The sequence below is a fragment of the Scleropages formosus genome, chromosome 22 (genome assembly GCF_900964775.1).
Source record: "Scleropages formosus chromosome 22, fSclFor1.1, whole genome shotgun sequence".
NCBI lineage: Eukaryota > Metazoa > Chordata > Actinopteri > Osteoglossiformes > Osteoglossidae > Scleropages > Scleropages formosus.
In genome coordinates this window covers 5,712,519-5,728,663 of record NC_041827.1, presented here as the reverse complement: position 1 = coordinate 5,728,663, position 16,145 = coordinate 5,712,519, and the positions used below count along the sequence as shown (strand labels likewise).

The window sequence follows — 16,145 nt, the reverse complement described above, 5'->3', positions numbered from 1 at the left end:
AAGAGGCGGCTGCAGTTGACCCCGGTCTCCCCCCACTTCGGTTTCGGCAGTTTGCACGCCGCTCAGGATGAACAGGTGGAGACAGGTAAAACACCAAAGTGTACCTTTGCTGAAGCAGAGAAGGTGGAGATTGTTGCTGAACAAGGACACGTGGATTAAAAAGTGGAGGAGCACGGTGGGAAGCCCCAGTACTCTGAGACTACTTTGATTGACAGTTCGCCATTATGTATGTTGGAACTGAGTACAACAGTGTACTGGCCCATTGACACCTTTACAACATCATGTTTCACAATATGTTCACCTTAATTCATTTACCTGACGCTCTTCTCCAAGGTGGCCTACAATGTTACCGTACCTACACTTACTTACACATTTGCAGAGCTGGGTAATTTTACTGCAGCAATTAAGGGTAAGTACCTTACTCAAGGGTACTGCAGCTGGAGGTGGGATTCGAACCTGCAACTTTCGGGTCCAAAGGCAGCAGCGCCAACCACTACGCAACCAGTTTCCCCCCCATGTTCTGCATATTTCGCAGTAAGCTATTCAATAAACCAGGCACAACTACATGATTGTAAAAAGTACGTTTGGGGTTCCGTGCAAATTCACGTTCGACTCTGGATATTTCCGAAGACGGTTCTTGAAAGCAAACCGATCGACCCGCTTAGCCGTAAACTGCGGATCAATACGTAGAACGAGAAAGACATAGACAACCGATCTATTTGAAATCATGCAACTCACACATGAGCTTCTTGAATCTTTTTTTGGACATCACAAAATTAACACAGCAGCTGAGGGGAGGACGGAGAGCCTGCAGGACACTGAGCGGTATTACGGTACACTGGCCGAGCGATCGTGCCGTTCGCTGCGGTTACGGAAGCCGTCAACTGCACCGACTTTCAGTCGAAAGACAGATGACATCTGGTTCAATTTAAATTCCTAGTGTGTCTGAAACGCAGTATTTAGTTGTACTTTCATCCAGATCTGTGACATTACAGTTACTGGCACCTGCAAATCTGTAACATTTGGTTATTTTGAGGGAAAAACACATTTCAGACCTTGCAACACAGTAAAACGGGCTTTATTTATCATGTGAGGATACTACAGACATTTCCAAATGAGGCCAAGTTGTGCGTTCAAACCAGAACACAGCCAGGGCTTTCGAGAGCAAGGAGCAGGGAGTCGGGAGCGGGGCAGAGGGTCACGCAACGGCACCTTCTACATCTCTCTTCCGATCCCCCGCTTAACCCAGAAAGGCGTTCGCCGCTTGCATGACGCATTTATTTTGCATCTGTCTGGATCCTCGGCATCTGGCCCCATTCCTACAAATGCCTGTGACCAGCGGAAACCCGCATACTGTCCTCTCGACTGTCCCTCAACGTGCATCCCTGCTTTATACACCCATCTTCAGCGTTCGGTTAAACAGCATAATGTAACAAAAATTGTATTATGTCGATTTTTTTGCATTTTACATTCAGTTTTGTTAGATTCATCACACTTTCGGTGTTGGTTCGTACTATCTGTCAGTTTTCAGAAAAATATTCCACATTCTCTACATTAGCAAAATCCGGCAAATTTTGGCACCAGGTTCCAAGCACCAAATATTTCAGTACCTTTTGGGATGTGATACTTTCTAGAATGTTTTAGTACTTTCTATAATGTCCTAATGTCTTCTAGAATCTTTGTTATTGACTTATACATGTAGAATAGAACATACAGAATATTGTAACAACCCGCGTTACTCTGTGTTTAAGCGGGAAAATGTTTATTGTAAATAGTTGCATTCTGGGTAAAATGTGATTTAGGTGTTCAACCACTAGGGCGACTTATGGGGAAAATAATGGGGTAACTGTGGTTGCCAATCTAAGAGGAGAAACCTGCAGGTACTAAGCAGAGGGGGACAGCTAGTTTGAGATGCAGGTTCTAGAAGAAAGAAGGCCCTTAGACTAAGAGCATTATTTCCCTCTATGCCAGTGTTCTAATAAAATATTTGTTGTGAATGCTGTTTATGTATCCTCCTTTGCTCTGTCCAAACCTAGAGTGCTGTGCCACAATATCTGTGTAATTTTTTGGTTAATAAATGGTATACCCTGCTCGAGACAAGGGGTTTCAGACAATGTGTGTGGTGTTGGTACAGTGTTCCTTATATATGGGAATGCAAATTCTCATAAAATCATGAAAAATGTCCTAAAAACAGTGAAAGCAAAATATTATAGCTAAAACAGACACTCTGGATCTTGTGGTATTTTTGTAATCAATAAACTATAGTTTTTAATCAATGCAGAAATCGACATAACTAAGAACTTTTGTTGCGTTGTGGTGTCTTCCCAAATGAGTCCTGCCATGAACTGCGCTCTCTCCACGGTATTTGCCACCTTGGCTTTGGATCATCATCACTACCCTAAAACGACAGCTAAACGGCAGAAGTAGAAGGAGAACTTCCCCACCCCGTTTCCAATTACCTGTGTTAAGTGCCGGGGGCCCCCCCGGCGTCACGCTGTACACCTGCAGGAACTCTCTGGGCCGACTCCCTCCTACAATGTTGAAGCCAAAGCCCCGCGGTCCCTTGGAGAGGCGCGTGTGGATGGAGTAGCCCTTCAGCTCACCGGGCTGGTCTGTAAACACTGGCACTGGAATTGGGCAAGATGACATTATCAAATAATTTTGCAAGACATTTACATTTAGCTGAAACTTTTCTCCAAAGCAGCTTACGATTATTTACCCATTTATACACCTGGGTAATTCTGCTGGAGCAATTCAGGCTAAGTACCTTGGACAAGGGTACTGCAGCTGTAGGTTAGATTCAAACCTGCAACCAGTGGGTCAAAAGGCAGGAGATCTAACCGCTGCACTACAAGCAGTTACAATGAGACGAGACACAATGTGAGAGACACAAACGCAACAGCGAGGCACTATTCATATGTAGATGCAGCACTACAGTCCCTATGTACATCACATGGCCCATGCTGATCATAGCTCATACTTCCGCACTTCTCCTAGACTCACATATGATAGAGGCCACAGGAGAGATCACAGGCATTACCGTTCCTCTAAATTCCAGGCTGTCGTCATAAATACACGAATGTGACAATCCCGTATAGAGACGACCACTATTTTAAGGTACAAATTTAATGACGCTGCCCCCGATCTTCCCGAATTACAAAGGATTTGGATTATTTACAGTGAAAACCACCCCGAAAAACCCAAGGCTGATCTCATTCTTTTGGAAATTCACTCTTCAAATTAAGAGGCAAAGCTGGGCCATGACACAGGATTGCGGAGCGTTACGTGACACCGACGTCCCTCGCTGGGGAACGGTCGGGACGTGGTTAGCGTGCGGCACTCATAGTGTGATACCAGCACAAAAGCGGAGGAGTGTGTCAGACAGGGATTTCAGATCCGGCTCCTGCTGATTCCTCCGTTTTTGCTCCAGCTCACTTCATATTTAATTTAACCATTTTCTTTGAGCGATTAGGACATTAAATGAACCAAACCACTAAAACCCTGTTAAACTGAATGCGCTGGCTGAAAAGTTTTCTGTTTTTTTTTTTTTTTTTTTTTAAAATCACATTCAAATTTAAATGATCAGGAAACAGATGCAGGCACAGCTGTCTTAATATTACACGGCCTCAACCTGGCTCTTACTGGAATAAAAGAAGTATAGTTTTTAGGTTTTGATTAATTAATTTGTTACTACTTCATAATGATTATATTACCATTTTGTACAGCTTGCACTTTACTGTTGCACTACATACTGTTTTAATTTATTTATTTAATATACTTTTTATTCTTTTATTCTTCCAACTGTATGTATAATTGTACATTCTTATATTTTTTATCTTTTTTTTTTTTTTTTATCTTGTATTTTTCCACTTGTTTTATATGTTTTTTTTTATATATATTGCAAGTATTTATCTGACTTGTGTTCTGCTGCTGTAACATAATAATTTCCCTTGTGGGATCAATAAAGTATATCTATCTATCTATCTAAGACATAATCTGAAGGGATACACGATCACTTATCAGTCAAAATATTTAACATTAATGTAAGATTTTTTTTAAAAATGCAGAAAAAAATCTTTAAAACACTGAAATACTTCAAAGCTGACATAAATAACAGTGATTCCTGTTAGCTTAGTGTGATTATACTGTTTGCAATTGAACCAAAAAAAATGGGTTAATCAATCAATCAATCAATCAATCGCTCAGAGTGAAGGGAAAAAAACAGCCCTAACCGGATGCCGGGAACAGGGTTCGGCACCCCAAGAAAAAACAAAAAAAGGAGGGAGAGAGACAGAGGGAAAGAAAAACCGATGAGCAAGGAGGAGAGCTTTTTGTGCATTGAATGGGAAAAACGTGTTTCAGAGCAGAATGTTATGAGCACGTAGACATGAGAACGTGGCACAAAAAACTATACGCGTGAGCAGCGACGAGCGGAAGCGTTACAAACGGACACGGCGGGACCCGTCTCACTCACACTCGTTGTTGCTGACAGTCTCTCTGCTCTGGGCCCGCGGGTCCAGCCAGCTGGTGCTCTTCGAGCTGTGGCTGGAAAACAGAGACAGACGTCCTCTGGCCATCTGATGCTCGCACGTGTGACAATCGGGAGCCCTGGCTTTCCTTGCGACCCGGGTACCTTGTTTAATAGCAAGGCGGCGGGGATTTGAACCCGGAAGCCCGTGGTAAGCGAGCGTGACAAGCTGCCGCTCGAGGACAGTCGCGCAAACTCACAGACGCAAACACGGACACGCACAGAAAAGGGTATATCGGGAACGTTGCCAAGCTCAACACCTGAGAGGGCCTTATAAAAGAGTGCTGCGACAAAACCAAGAGGATATTACAGTATGGCTTCGCGTATTAAGCCAACTGTACCGTTTCTCATGGTCATTCTCTCTATAGAAAATATTAAAATAAAATGTAAATCTACAGGAACTTATCAAATAAAGACTATGATTTATGCACCTGATTCTACTTACCTACTTGGTTTAAGTAATAGCAATTTGGGGGGGGGGGGGGGGTTCACTTACTTTTGCACCCCAGGTCATTATTTCTGTATAAAATGTTAACGTGATCCCAGTAAGTCGAAATGTTAAATCTTGCACTTATAAAATGAAAAAATGATTATGACTCACACACTAAGTCCTACCTACTTGGTTTAAATAATTGCAATTTGGGGTTCACTTACTTTTGCCCCCATATTACCGTGTTTTTACTACACACATGACTTCCTCTAAAGCAACATATGGAATCGGTCATTACACACCTATTATGTCACAGGAGAAACAGTGATTCTCGTTAAATAAGCATTTCGTGGTAAAACTAAGGGACACCGGGGGTTCACGTACTTTCAAGCAGCATTTTACGTATACAGTATATTACTGTGAAGTCAAACTGCTCTCAGAAAACACTATTAAAATGTATGGTGAATCTAATATTCATCTTTGTCTCGATGCAGACCTTAGGGCAAATACTAACAAATATGGTACAAATTAAAACCAAAGTCACGTTTCAAAATTCTCGTAGTGAATAAATAACGAGAAACAACTTTTTTCTGGTTTTTTTCCCCTCCGTTGGACAAAAAGTGACACTAACACAACAATGTCAGAGGAACCCAGTGTCAGCAGCACTGCATCCGACATATATATTTTTTACAAAATAACTAGTTTTGTTCTGTTAAATAATTGAGAATGAGCTCCGCACGAAGTGTCACTTTCAAGCATCTCTGGAGGGTAAAACAAAACCCAATGTAGAGGTTCTACCCGTCACTTTACAAAACAGATTTCCAGCGCACCCCCCCGTCCCCCAGTTTGAACAACTGTGCTTCACACCGAACGCCTTCGGGTTCGGTTCCATTACCACCATACACCCCCCGTAGCCCCTGACAGCGTCGCTAACGTCTATCCCTCCGCACGGCGTTCGGCCTCACTTGATGTAATACGGCTCCCCGGCATCGCTGAACGCCAGCTCCCAGTTTTCCGGAAGCCCCGTCCGTCCTCCGCTCGAGCCGCCCCCATTCTCCAAGGTACTGCCGTCTCCCCCGCTGGAGTCCCGGGACTGGCTGGGTGAGAGAGTGGGAGGGGGGGCGCTGCTGGCCCCGACCGAGCCCGCTGAGCACGGAGGGAAAGAGCACCGGTCACGGATGAGAAGCACCGATTTCAGGGACCGAGCACGATATACAAATGCCGCACGTCATTATCGCACACGTTCCGTACAACGATTCGGTACCGAGCGCTACTCAAGTCTCAGTACCCGACAGCCCAGAATCCTCCTCGCTGTTTTCTCCCTCCTCTGCCGCCTTCTCCAGGTTGCTGAGGGACTTGCTGCGGGTCCGAAAGTTCCTCAGCAGGTTGCGGTGCTCCTGGTAAGTGATGGGCGGGCTGTCGGGGCCGATGTGGACCGGCCTGGGGGTACCGTAGTAATTTCCTATAGGGAACACGCAGTAAAGAGTTTCAGGCTGCATGGAAAGACCAAATCCCACATATGAGTATCTGTTGCATGAGATCAAGTGGACAGCAGTGATTATTCACATACAGTGGTGCTTCGAAGTACGTGAACCCCTTGCGTCCCTTACTTTTACCACAAAACGGTTATTTAATGAGGACCAGTGATTCTCGTGTGACGTAATAGGTGTGTAATGACCAATTCCATATGTTACTTTAGAGGAAATCATGTGTGTAGTAAAAAAAGAGTAAAGAAGGTGCCAAATAAGTGAAGCCCAAGTTGCACTGATTGAACCAAGTAAGTAAAATCAGGTGTGTAAATCAGTCATTTATTCATGTTAGAAATTACATTTAGATTTTAGAAGTTTATTTTACTATTTTATAAGAGTAATGATGAGTAATGGCATTCTTTTTATATGTTTGTTTTAAAGATTTCGATTTTAGAAGTGTATGTTAACATTTTATACAGAAATAATGACCATCCCTATAGGGTTCACGCACATCGTCAGAAAATGACTGGGAGCATTTGGTTATAAATAGAGGTGGAATCTACACCACATTTAGGTGCTAAATTACAGCAGTGATCAAAGTGTCACGAAAGCAAAGTGTAGAACCCTGCAAATTAAGCAGAAACGAAATATCTCAGCTTCGGAGAAACGGCTTCGTTCGGTCCATTTGCTCCGGTTTGAACGCGTTTATTGTCGACGCCGTCAGAGCGCGGCGCCGCCGGGGCAGGACCGAGCGGCACGTCCGTTGCCACGTCCGACTTTAAGGAAGAGCGTGCGAATCGTGCACGGTGCCACCGCCTCTCATGCGGGCGCTACGACCGACGCTTTTCCCAAAGTGACGAAGAGCTCAGCGAAAACAGAGCTTCGGAATTCCACCGAGAGACGGAGGGACACGGATGCAGGTACACAGCACTACCGTGGGCCTTTCGGGCCGTGTGACGTAGCGGACGGCTGCTGAGAGACAAAGTCGGGCGTGAGAGAGGAGCATCCGCGTAGAGGAGGCCGGAGGACCTTCGAACGGCTCGGCCACGTGACCGCATTTGGAGTTTCACCAGGAAGCAGCGAACAGGCACAGAGACTGCCAGAGAGGCTTGGACCGCAGGAAGGACAGACGGACAGAAGAGGGGGAAGGGGACGCGAAGCCGACGCGATGACACTGCTACGTTCGGCTCCCCCTGCTGCTTCCCGGGCAGAAGTGCATCCTCCGCACCGCCGCTTCTATAACTGTCCGTCGTTGCCGAAGAAAGTCCTCACCTTTGAACTTGCCACTCTCCAGCAGAGCTCCAGACTCCTCCAGGGAGAAGAACTCCTCGATGGAGACAAAGTTGTAGTCCACTCCGGAGATCTCCCCATCCCTTGGCAGCCTGGTGGTGCCTGCAGGGGAAGCCAGATGGGACGCAGTCAAGGTCTGGACGGTGAGCGGATGTGGCGGGCTGATCGACAGCCCGCCGAGACGTGCTCGCAGCGCTCGGCTGAGCCCCATCCTGCGCCAACCTCACACGCTGCGGCTCAATTGTCCTGAACGGGGTCGCGGCGAACCGGAGCCTAACCCGGCAACACGGGGCGCAAGGCTGGGATGGAAGGGACACGCCCAGGACGGGACGCCAGTCCATCGCAAGGCACCCCAAGCGGGACTCGAACCCCAGACTCGCCACGCAGCGGGTACCGGCCGAACCCACCACGCCCCCCCCAGCTCAATTCAGTAGAGGCTTAATAACAAATCATGCCTTCACGTTAATGAGTGAATGTTACCTTTCATTCCTCCAAGTATTTTAAAAACTACTCTAGATACAAAGTTTTAAACTCACACTGTTCATTATTCTGTAAATGACACTAATACTAAACGCCTGTCTGGGTATCTGTGCGCATCACAAGTCATTAAAAACCAGATAAGCACTGTAAAGGCAAGTAAAAATTCACATTCCACCACAGAATCAGGATGCAATAAAAGCCAAACGAAAAAAATGAGCCCGCAGTCTTAGATTTAACACAAATCCGAAATACTTTTTTTGGGTGTAGTCGCACGTTGATCCTCCGATACCCGAAAAGCGGATCTGTACTTTACCTCCGGGGCCTCGTCGTCTCATTCCTGCCAGATTAAGCCATGCTGACTAATTAAAGTCTGATAGGAAATCTCCTAATTCATTCTGATGTTATTCAGCCTTTCACTGAGGACTGGATGGAGAAGTCTCGAGGCAGAGCTTTATTAAACACCCATCCCTGATCTGGCGCATAAATGGGATGTCAGTAGGAGAACATCGACACACTCAGAGAGCCACTCCCTGGAACAGTGCCTCTTGCTTCAGGCACAGCTAAATAAGGATACTGTACTTATTAACACCAATCTGTTATACGGAGCTGCTTGAAAGTACGGGAACCCAGTAGAGATGGCCATTATTCTCGATCCATTAAAATAAACATATAAATGAATAAATTACTGTGATTTACACCCCTGATTCTACTTAGCTACTTGGTTTAACCAGTACGAATTTGGCTTCACCTATTTCTGCACCTTCCCTACTTTCTCTGCTACGCACACGATTTCCTTTAAAGCAACGTATGGAACTGGTCATTACACACCTATTACGTTACGGGAGAAACACTGATTCTCATTAAATAACCGTTTCGCGGGAAAAGCGAGGGACACGACGGGCTTCACGCACTTCCAAGAACAGGACTTGCTTTGGTTGCAATCTGTGATCACTGATGGAACGAACTGTGACGTGTTTAAAGAAGATCAGACCAACGGAAAGACTGCGGAATATCTTTGCGGGGGGTCTGGCATTGACCAGAGGGACTCGGGCAGGCCGGGGTATCTTGGCTTGTCACTAAATCTGCGCTATGGAGCTCTGACACGATTACAGGATACGTTGCTCCCTCGGTCGGCGTCGGCTCTCCCGTGCGTCACCGGTGATGCAAGACGACATTTTTTCCCCTCTTTCTTTCCACGCACTTCTTTTTCAGTTACTTGTGACCTCAGCAGAGGGACAGTGCTGTGATACACTGAAACACAGGCTTTTACCCTGGAACAACAGGCTCGCACCTCCTTACTTTTCCCGTGGGGTCTAGGAAAGGCTGGCAATGCTGCGTAATCATTTCAGCGCGACTTCTGCAACCGCAGGGGTGAGTATCACGTAGGCTTGTAAATTGGGTTTCCACTTCTGTGTTATTACAGTCACCTGTCCAGGTGGAGGAGCAGGAGGAGCAGGAGCAGGAGTCTCTGTGTGGCCCATTAGGTTGGAGATTTGCCACTCTGTTTGCTGTGCCAGCAGCGGGACACTCGGCGATGCCGTAACTGCACTAATTGTAGAAAATGTGGTCTATGGACTGGTGATATACTGACCACCATGTTATTCCCTTCATGTATTTGGGGGAAAATCATGAATTCTTCATCTTCTTCAGAGCCTGGAATTTAAATATGTCTAAAATCGATACATATAGAGATTTGTATTACCTTTCCAAAAAATCTTAAATATTTAAAATATAGGGGGGCGTGGTGGCGCAGCGGGTTGGACCGGGTCCTGCTCTCCAGTGGGTCTGGGGTTTGAGTCCTGCTTGGGGTGCCTTGCAATGGACTGGCGTCCCGTCCTGGGTGTGTCCTCTCCCCCTCCGGCCTCACGCCCTGTGTTGCCTGGTTAGGCTCCGGCTCCCCGTGACCCCGAATGGGACAAAGCACTTTAGACAGTGTGTGTGTGTATTTAAAATATGTCCTTTGACTCAGACTTCTCTGGGTTGACTTTACTCAGACAGTTCTAAATGTTTGACTGAATTTCAGCCACAGTGAGGAGACTGGGGAAATACCTGGACCTTGAGTTCTGTCCAGCGTAGAAGATGATGAGGGGGGCAGGAGGGGCTCTGGGTTCTCTCCATTCCTACAGTCACCCTCCTGGTTTAACCCGAACAAACTCCTGCTCAGGCTTTGCAAGTGGCTGTAAGTCTATATTTATGTTCATTTCCCCCTTTAAATTTCCTGTATAGTTTTATAGCAAATCACAGGACAGATGATGAAGCAGCGCTTACAGCTGCTGCCTTTGGAGCCTGGGGTCACGGGTTCGAATCCCACCTCCGGCTGTACTACCGTTGAGCAAGGTACTTAGCCTAAAATTGCTCCAGTAAAAATTACCCAGCTGCATAAATGGGTGAATAATTAGAAACAGCATAACGCTCAAGACACTTTAGAGAAAAGTTGAATTAATAAACGTAAACGTCATGCTCCCACCCTCCTTCTCACAACCCTATGACATAAATGGCTGTGTGTTTTACCCCTGTGGAGAGCCTTGCGATGTCCTGTACGAAGAAGCCCTGTAAAAACACCGGGCAGGGTGGACGACTGCGTGCTTATTGCCAAGCTCCTGGGCAAAAGCGCAAAAGCACGAGACTTATACTGGAGTAAAACAGATCTTGCTCTTTCTACGAACCTCATGCTTCGCAGCGGCCCGTGGTGTATTCATACTTTACTTCCACATGACCTAGTTTAGGGTAAAGTGGAGAGATTAGTCCGAGGCACCGAAGCAGACTGTACACCCAATTGGACAAGGGCCACATCCGCGGCGCTGAAAGCGAAGGCGGCGAACACATGTGAGCGGTACGTGAATGCCCTGGCACAGCACCAGGTGTCACTGTTCTACTCCACACTGCAGCGTGTAACTACGAGATAAGGCTCATGGGGAAAAAAGCGTGAGAGAGGATGGCAGGCAGGGCAGAAAAGCAACGTGACAGTTTCAGAGACCCTTATAATTCCCACGATGTACCGCTATGCAAAAGAAAATCTGTGCACGTGCACTTGAACCGACACAATGGGCATAAAAGATTAAAAAAAAAAAAAAAAGTCAATCGTGTTCGCAGATGATGCTGACGCTTTCCGCTGCTTGTCGTGTGCAGCCCGACTGCAGTTCACATCTTTACGTTTAAGCGCAATCAAAGCAACGGCAAAGGCGCGGCAAAGTCGCGCGTCGCGGAACTTCCGCCACCTGCGCGCGGCATAATGGAGCCATTGACGGGCTATTCTGAGAAAACGTCGGAGAAAGAGACGAAGGAAACGGCAGACGGAGTGAGAGAGCGGAGGAGAGAAGAAGAAGGATCGCCTGCTATTCTCAATAAATACACCAGCGTGACATTCGACGCAGTTACCATGGAAATGGGGCCAGTGCGCTTCTCCTGCCTCTCTCGCCAAACCTTTGACTTCTGGTGTGATGCATGTGATGATGACTTGGGGGGCGTGACTTCTTTCGCACTCTTACGCGCACGTTGCCGGTGAAATAAAATTAACATAGACCACCGCGTGTCACGGAGCACCAAAAAAAGGGCGTGAACATGCTGTGGGTGTCTTTCTGGCAGGTAAGGCCTGTTAGGGCCAAAACCAGGTGTCCGTCCTGCGGGTCGAGCCTTTCCGGAGACAGATGTCCCTGCAGAATCTCTGCCCGGAGGCAGGTGGCTGTCAGCGCACATGGATCCTCCTTCCTACGACAGCTACGTATCTATGTGCTCCAGAGGTGGAAACGGGCGGCAGATGGCAGGACTCACAGGGAACGGCCCGCAGGTACAGGTTCTCCCGGATCACTTGCTGCAGCTGGCTGTCCACGGAGCCTGGCGTGAAGCACTTACTTAGGTACAGCCTCAGGTCCTTACACAGTGTGGAGCCTGCAGAAGGGAAAGGGGGGTGGCAGCAGGAAAGAGAGACAAGATGGCGAGAGCAGGGAAGCCATATCGGTGAGCGTGTCAAGCATTGAAGACGGAGAAAGAACGGGGGACACGGAGGGCGGACAACAGAAAGGAGCACGAGAGAGGGACCGTTGAAGAGAAGGTGCGTTGAGGATGCAGGAGAAGACCAGTGGGTGGTAAAGCGTGCCAACAGGTGAGGGTAAATGAAGGTGAGGAGGACAGAAGAAGAGATACAGTGACGCCGTGTTAGACGTTTTTGACGAGAGGTTATGGATTTTTGCATACGGAGCCAGGTAAAATGCAAAACCGATAGTCGAGGTGCAAACGATTCTGTTCAAGTCAAAAATTCACATAATCCTGCATGGTGAAATGAGTAAAGGGTTTTAAAAAAAAAAAAAAAACCCTAATTGTGTTGTGCCTTAATAAATGTTCTGCTCGAATGAGCTCTTAAGGTCAGAATGAATATCTGTATGAAAGACATGCAGAGGGATGGAAGAGCAATCATACAGAAGAGGCAACGACAGATGCTCTTTAATTCTGGTTCAAACGAGCGAAGTGACAAAGTTTCCGGCGGGTGGCTGGCGGTTGGGGGTAAAGGCAACCCAAGGAAACACAAATGGGAACTAAGTGCCCAGTGGCCTTAGATATATCTGCAGTTATAATAAGAGTTGACCCATAAGAGCAAAACAAGCCCACAAATCCACAGCATACGAGCCCACGGCTCGCCACGACCGCCCACCGAGTGCCCACAGCCACACCCTCCCACTGCAAAATGCTGGGCCTAGCAGTACAACAGCCCAGCGGCGATGCTGAGCAAAGAGTTTACTTTGATGAAGGGTCACATCCGTGTGACCTCTGACCCGTCCCTCTCCATCAAGGCCCCAGCGACAGCTCATTCCCCTTCATCAAAGGGCCTCGTGCAATTACTCCGGCAGGCAGGTGAGCGCTTCGACCGGTTATTAAATCCGAGCCTGTCAGAAATCCCGTAAAACCCGGACTTAGCCCATCGAAGACAAAAACAAAGGCATGAGGTTGAACTTCTCACAGCAGCAGCAGCACCAAGTCAGTGTAAAGTAGTTACCGCCGCTCGGCTGTACCTACTGAATCTAACAATGTGACTCCTCCTTTCAGCTGAACCCTCCTCTCCTAGACAGTGTTACAAAGTGGAGAAACCACCTTTGGGTTCACTAATATCATTCATTTGCATATCACTATTATAATAGGTATGGTGCTGCTTGAAAGTATGTGAACCCTATAGAGATGGACCTCATTCTTGTATACAATATTAACTTATAAAGTCTAAATGGTAAATCTTGCACTTATAAAATGAATGACTATGATTTACACCCTTGATTCTACTTACCTACCTGGTATAACCAATGTAACTTGGGCTTCACTTATTTTCACACTTGCACTACTTGTGTGTTTCTACCACACACATGATTTCCTCTAAAGCAACATATGGACTCGGTCATTACACACCTATTATGTCACATGAGAAACACTGATTCTCATTAAAGAACCACTTTGTGGTAAAACTAAGAGGCACAAGGGCTTCACACACTTTCAAGCATCACTGTATCAAACAGTAGCTCAAACACCATACAATCCTACCCCTGTATGTCACCTTGGACAAAGGCATTAGCTTAATAAAGAGTGATACTATACACAACTGCTGGAGGGTTGGAAGGTTATTACTAACTCAGCCAACTGCTACAATAACGATCCACTGAACTAATGTTTAACCGGAACATTTCAGATCAAATTGGGCAACAAGGATGTTGCAAGTAGGGCTTTTCTTAGGAATTAAACTCGAAAGCTTGACAATAAAATGCGGTATTACCCACGACACTACTTGCAGCCCAGAGAGCTGCGTAATTAAAGTGGGTGAAATTTACTAGAGTACAACGTATGCAGAGATTGCGGAGGTCGCATGAGGTGCTGTTAGGGGGACGCCGGTGCGAGGCACAGCAGGCCTTCTCCACCTTTAAACAAGGCTCAAGTCTCCAGAGTGGCAGGAAACTCCCCACAGCAACAGAATCGGTGTCCAGGCTTTGGTCACTACAGCCATCAATCTGAGTTTGGAGGCCACAGGGAGATACAACAGGATGACATATTGTTGAGTTCAGGCCCAGTGCAAGCACATTCATCTCCCTCTCTCTCTAAATACCCACACACCCGTAGAGCGACACGCACACACACACACACACACACACACACACACACACACGAGCCCCATCCCCGTTCGTGTCTTATTTTATTTCTGTCAGCCAGAAGGCTCACCCCTCCGCAGCTGGATGCATCATATTTATCAACATCCTGGCACAGTATAGACTCAATGATCCGTTTAACCGGACAAAAGGTTTAACTAAGCAAAGCGATCAATAGGTCGTTTTAAATTTGTCTACCGCCTCCCTTCAAAATCGCTAATCCAATGAGCTTGGAACGGAAGGAACAACCATAATTTCAATCAATTCCAAAAGCATAGCTGAATACCTCAGCTGAGCATTACTTACTCCTACTGAGCCTTATCAAACGAGCGGCAATGGAATTGAACCTAGGACCTGTCTGCACGGAAGCGGAAGAGGCTGACAGATCCAAGCTTGGACCGTGGACCGTGGCAGTAGTGATTACCTACACAGACTCTGCACTAATACATGTGGAAACATTAAAGTGTCCTTTTCTGTAATGTGCAGTACGACAGCTCAGCAGAGTATTTCAGCAGGGTACAAAACCATTCTGTAAAAAAAAAATCACAGTTTCCTTACTCCATAGTATTCCACTGCATAACAAATGACAATAATGTAATAAATCAACATTATAAACATCAATATGAAACAAATAAATAATATGAAATCATCACAATACGGTATTGTTGCACTGGTGTTATGCTATTTTATACTATCTACATGAGAGTGAGAGAGAGAGAGAGAAAGGGGTACCTGGTGAGACAGTTTTGATGCGGATGGGGTGGGGGCAGGAGTTAAGGACCCCCCTTACATCACCCAGCGTCATCCCCAAAACAGGTGTGCCTCCTATCTCAAGGATGATGTCACCCACAGTGGCTCCGCCCCCAGGGGCCGCAGTGACGAAAGGGAACTCTCCGTAGTCAGCTCCGCCGCCGATGGACACCCCCAGCTCCCCCGAGGCGCCCCCCAGGGGGACGAAGCTCTCTTGCACCTTTGAGCGCCAGTGCAGCTTCTTCACCGCAACCTTAGACATGGTAATTGAGCTAGGAAGGGGAAGAGGACGGGGACAGAAGATGAGAGAATGTGTCAATAATTGAATTATTAACCATTGCACCAGGGCAAAAATGACTCAGTAGAAAAAAACTCCAGTTCATCAAAGATGTATCTGATGCATTTAACCATGTAAAGCTTACAGCAAAGAACATTTAAAAGAAAAAAAAACACTAAAAAAGACAAGAAACCGACATATCAGTACATGCATTTCTTCACGGCGTGTTAAGCCTTCGCAACAGAAACTGTACCAAATTACGGCAGCTCTCTTCCGGACCAAAAGAGTAAATCAACAGATGTCAGCACACTAGGGTGTTCAATCTAGTGACTTAAATATGAAGTGACAGAGATAATTAAAAATTCATGGATGCAGCCTGTTGAAAACACAAAATTGTTTTCTGTTTTGTCTAGTCAGGACATTACATAAGTCTTATTTACATAACTGCATCTATTTGTAGAGCGTCTTTCATGTGAATGAATTAACTGTCAGATACTATTATCTTAAAAATCTTAATACCATTAAGTCTGTTTGCTAGTCTAACTCAGAAAATATGTATCAAGATGACATTAAGTCTTAAAGCTTTGTTTTCTGCTGAAGACTTTAGGAATCTTCTACATATTCATTTGACGTCTCCACTGTACAATAATATTGACTAAAACTGATCCTTTTTCTGAAACAAGCCAACCACTCAACCTTGCGAGACCCAAGGCACCTTGAAGAAAGCCGGTCTGTCCAAACAAAGAGTTGAACGCCCTTCCGTCCGCTTTCCTGCGTAGCACAGCTCGGCTGAACCGCCCTC

At 46.3% G+C, this 16,145-nt stretch overlaps 1 protein-coding gene across 6 annotated transcripts in view; it reads right to left on the bottom strand.

Annotated features, from left to right (window-relative positions):
* Positions 1-16,145, bottom strand: part of magixb (MAGI family member, X-linked b) — a 47,547-nt gene that overhangs the window by 20,587 nt on the left and 10,815 nt on the right. For 4 of the 6 annotated variants that reach the window (XM_029247932.1, XM_029247935.1, XM_029247934.1 and 1 more), the window contains exons 1-6: positions 11,969-12,410; positions 7,700-7,819; positions 6,247-6,420; positions 5,924-6,104; positions 4,475-4,545; positions 2,460-2,627 (exon numbers count right to left, since the gene is read on the bottom strand). In XM_029247932.1, coding sequence (XP_029103765.1) covers positions 2,460-2,627; positions 4,475-4,545; positions 5,924-6,104; positions 6,247-6,420; positions 7,700-7,819; positions 11,969-12,389 — 1,135 coding nt within the window. In that variant the 5' untranslated portion in view covers positions 12,390-12,410. Of the gene's footprint in view, positions 1-2,459; positions 2,628-4,474; positions 4,546-5,923; positions 6,105-6,246; positions 6,421-7,699; positions 7,820-11,968; positions 12,411-15,048; positions 15,339-16,145 lie in introns of those variants that run through there. The other 2 variants (XM_029247933.1, XM_029247936.1) reach the window with 1 other exon arrangement.